Here is a 3,519-nt window from a genome sequence, read left to right on the forward strand (position 1 = left end):
CCCCCCCCACCGCCGGACTGCCCGGTCTACCACACAGCATAGTGAGCGAGCCCGACCCCCGGCCGAGCCCGCCCGCCCCGAGCCCCCGTTGACCTTGAATAATATAACAGTCCTCTGATAACGCGAATGAACCATTTAGGCCCCTTTCCAAACCACTCCAACCCTCCAGTTATATACTTGAACTGCTACGCGACTACCACATCAGCACTACATCACTCCTAATTTTTTCTTCCCTATATATATAATTTGATTGAATCATTTTATGAATCAACTGGAAGTAGTTACTATTATTACTTCAGAAGATGGAAATATTAAGGATGATGATGGAAAAATGGCCGATATGATTGCCCCGTAAAATCTGTCCGCTCCGCTGCTTCCGAGAAATTTTAGAAAGAGTTTGTGCTTGAGAGAGAATGGAAAAGATAGGTATATAAAGGGGGAAAGAGTAAGTGTGAATGGAAGAAGTACCGAATTCGATTGAATACACATTAGTTAATACGTGCTCTGATGTATACTAAAAGCTTATACACAAAATATTTAAAGACATACATGTACACAAACTTACATAAGGGTTTAAATATAGACGATGTAAATTTATGCATAAATTTTTACACAATTTGGTATAAAAGCATAATTACTGAGATATTATATGCAATGAATAATTTAGTGTGTTTGGACAAGAAAGATACTCTTAGCATAAGTTGTCGCATTGTTTAATTGAATAAATTATGATATCTTGAAGCAACTTAAGTAAAAGTCTTATTATATCGATATTTTATTAATCAATAATAATTACTCACATTTTTTAAAATAATTTCGATTATATCCATTATATTACAATTATATTGATTCTTTTAACTGCTAGATACAAGAAGTATTTTTTAATGACAAGTAAGATAGAAATGCTTTATATAATGATATATTTTCTTGATTTATTTTGATATTATCACAAAAATATAATAAAATGAAGTAACTTACATAAAAAATAATAAAAACTGCAATATGTTTACAAATATTGTATATATTTACAATAAATAATGATTATTATACTTGATGAAATATTGTATTGCATATTCATTTAATTTGCACACCGGCTCTCTTTGCTATGCGTATTATAATTTAGATAAAGTAATGTCATTAATTAAGGCAAAAGTTGGGACCTATTAAAAATGATATAAACTTAAATATTTCTGTATTTATTAATGCTATCTCAAACAATTTTTACTTATTTTGAAAAAACTTTATTATTAAATATCTTAACTGTATATTAATTTAACTGTATACTTAAAAATTTATTGATTACGTTTAAAAATTTTGTTTATTGTAAATTTATTAATTCTGAAATAGATGAAGTTAAAATGTTAACATCCATTTAAAATTCTATGAAAAATATAGAAATACAGATTGCTCATATTATTCATCAAGGTTCTTATTTTTACTTAAATAAATTAGTGTGTAACAGGCTTTATTTTGCATCAGTATGCACAGGTGTATCCAATCAAATTGGCGAGAGAGAGAGAGAGAGAGAGAGAGAGAGAGAGAGAGAGAGAGAGAGGGTGAGGGGGGATGAAAGTAAATGAGTAAGTGAGACTACATTCGGAAATATCACTCGAGTGATCCTATGTATTATTTTATTCTCATTGTTCATCCTATGTTAAACAAAGATAAAATGACATACATCGGACTATTCGGGTAGTATTTCCAAACGTATTCTAAGTGAGCGTGCATGTGAGAGAGAACATGTGTGCGTTTTGAAAAGTGTATAAGTGAATAAAAGTAATACAGTGCAAGTGAGAGAAAAATACCGCATGCTAAAGAGAAAAAGAGAAAAAGATAGAGATAGTGAGTAGAAAGAGAGAAGGAAATGAAAATTGCAGAGTACTTGTATTATATGTGCGTGATTTTGCGTTCGCATTTTTGCATTTGTAGAATCGCACGGGTAAGAGAGTGCATTTTGATGTAATATTTGTACCAAACCAAATACAGTTGGACAGAGTATAATGATGACAATATAATGAAGACAGTCGGTCTTTCTCGCGATCTTCCGATTCCACTAATTTTATATAATATTTGTTTGATTTATGCGCGCTCTCTTTTGCACTTTCTCTTTACAAGAAATATGTATAAATCTTATAATTAATCACTTACTTGGAAAAAATACATTATTAATTAAACAGAAAAAGTATTAGGATTTAATAAAAATATATTGGATACAATAATAATGTAAATGTATTAGGTTGATTACAAGAGAATTGTTTTCTATATAAAGCTATTCAAACAATTCTAATTTTTCTTTTATATAATTCTTAATAAAATAATCTTATTCTGTGTGACTCTCTTATTAAACAATTCTATATGAAATTATGTGAATATATTAAAGTTCATTTCTTTTCTTTTTTGTTCCGGAATAATTTTCGTATATTCTTTTTTATTCCGAATAAAACAAATATTTAATCTGTAAATAAGAGATTAAATATTTTTTAGAAAAGAAAGAATTAAAAAGAAAATAGGAAAATTATTTCGGAACAAGAAAGAAAAGAGATGAATTTTGATGAATTTATAATATTGTAATATTGTAAAGTTAAAAAATAATGATGTTTGTATAAAATCACCGATGATATTATAGAGTCAATAGTGCTTGCATAATGAAAATTATAAGCATAATGAAAATTTGAAAGTATACTTACTGATGTTTAGCAATTAATATTTAACTTTGTATCATTATTAATATATAATTTTCAAATATACTCCCATTGCCATTTAATTTCTCAAATTATTAATGAAAATATTTAATTGTTATATATTGATGATTTGTTAAATTATAGATAAGTATATAAAAAAGGTGCAAGTTTTTTTACTTTCATCAATATAATTAACACAATTTATGGAGTTATAATTTTGTAATTTTATAGAATATAGAGATCAATTATTACATATCTTCACACTTTCACAGATATATATAAAAGAAAAAATCTATAGTTATAAAGAAAAAAAATATAGATTTATTAAGACTTTTCCTGTTTTTCCTTTTATATTTTTATGTCAAATAAGGAAAAGAAATAAATGAATCAAGTTTTTGGTCAGCCTAATGTTTATACAGAATATTTTATAAATGCATATTAATATTTTAGGAGATGAAATTATACTTAAAAAAAATGTCATATGAACATCATATGTCCTATATATATATATATTAATTTTTGAGTTACAGATGATTATAGAAAACGTTTGAAATGTCTGCATCATGTTTCAACACACGTTACTACATTGTATTGATGGATGTTATTTGTAAACATTAGATAAGATCAAGACGTGCTGAGATGTGTAGTAACGTCTTTTGAGGCGAATACTTTGAACAATTTCTTTAATCATTTATAACTTGAAAATTAAGATATAGTAAGACTTCATTTTTTACTTTAGTATGTGAAGTCATCCACTGAAATATTGACATATATATGAGAAATCCTATGTATATGTATATATATGTGTGTATATTATATGTGTATATATATATATATA

The 3,519-nt window shown here is 27.0% G+C and overlaps 1 protein-coding gene across 1 annotated transcript in view; it reads left to right on the top strand.

Annotated features, from left to right (window-relative positions):
• LOC108688762 (C-terminal-binding protein) overlaps window positions 1-580 on the top strand; it is a 45,947-nt gene extending 45,367 nt beyond the window's left edge. The window contains exon 9 of the mRNA XM_018195141.1: window positions 1-580. This exon is cut by the window's left edge and continues 11 nt beyond it. Coding sequence (XP_018050630.1) covers window positions 1-92 — 92 coding nt within the window. The 3' untranslated portion in view covers window positions 93-580.
• Window positions 581-3,519: the final 2,939 nt, after the last annotated feature.

This window comes from Atta colombica, unplaced genomic scaffold (genome assembly GCF_001594045.1).
Source record: "Atta colombica isolate Treedump-2 unplaced genomic scaffold, Acol1.0 scaffold238, whole genome shotgun sequence".
In the NCBI taxonomy this organism is placed as follows: Eukaryota; Metazoa; Arthropoda; class Insecta; order Hymenoptera; family Formicidae; genus Atta; species Atta colombica.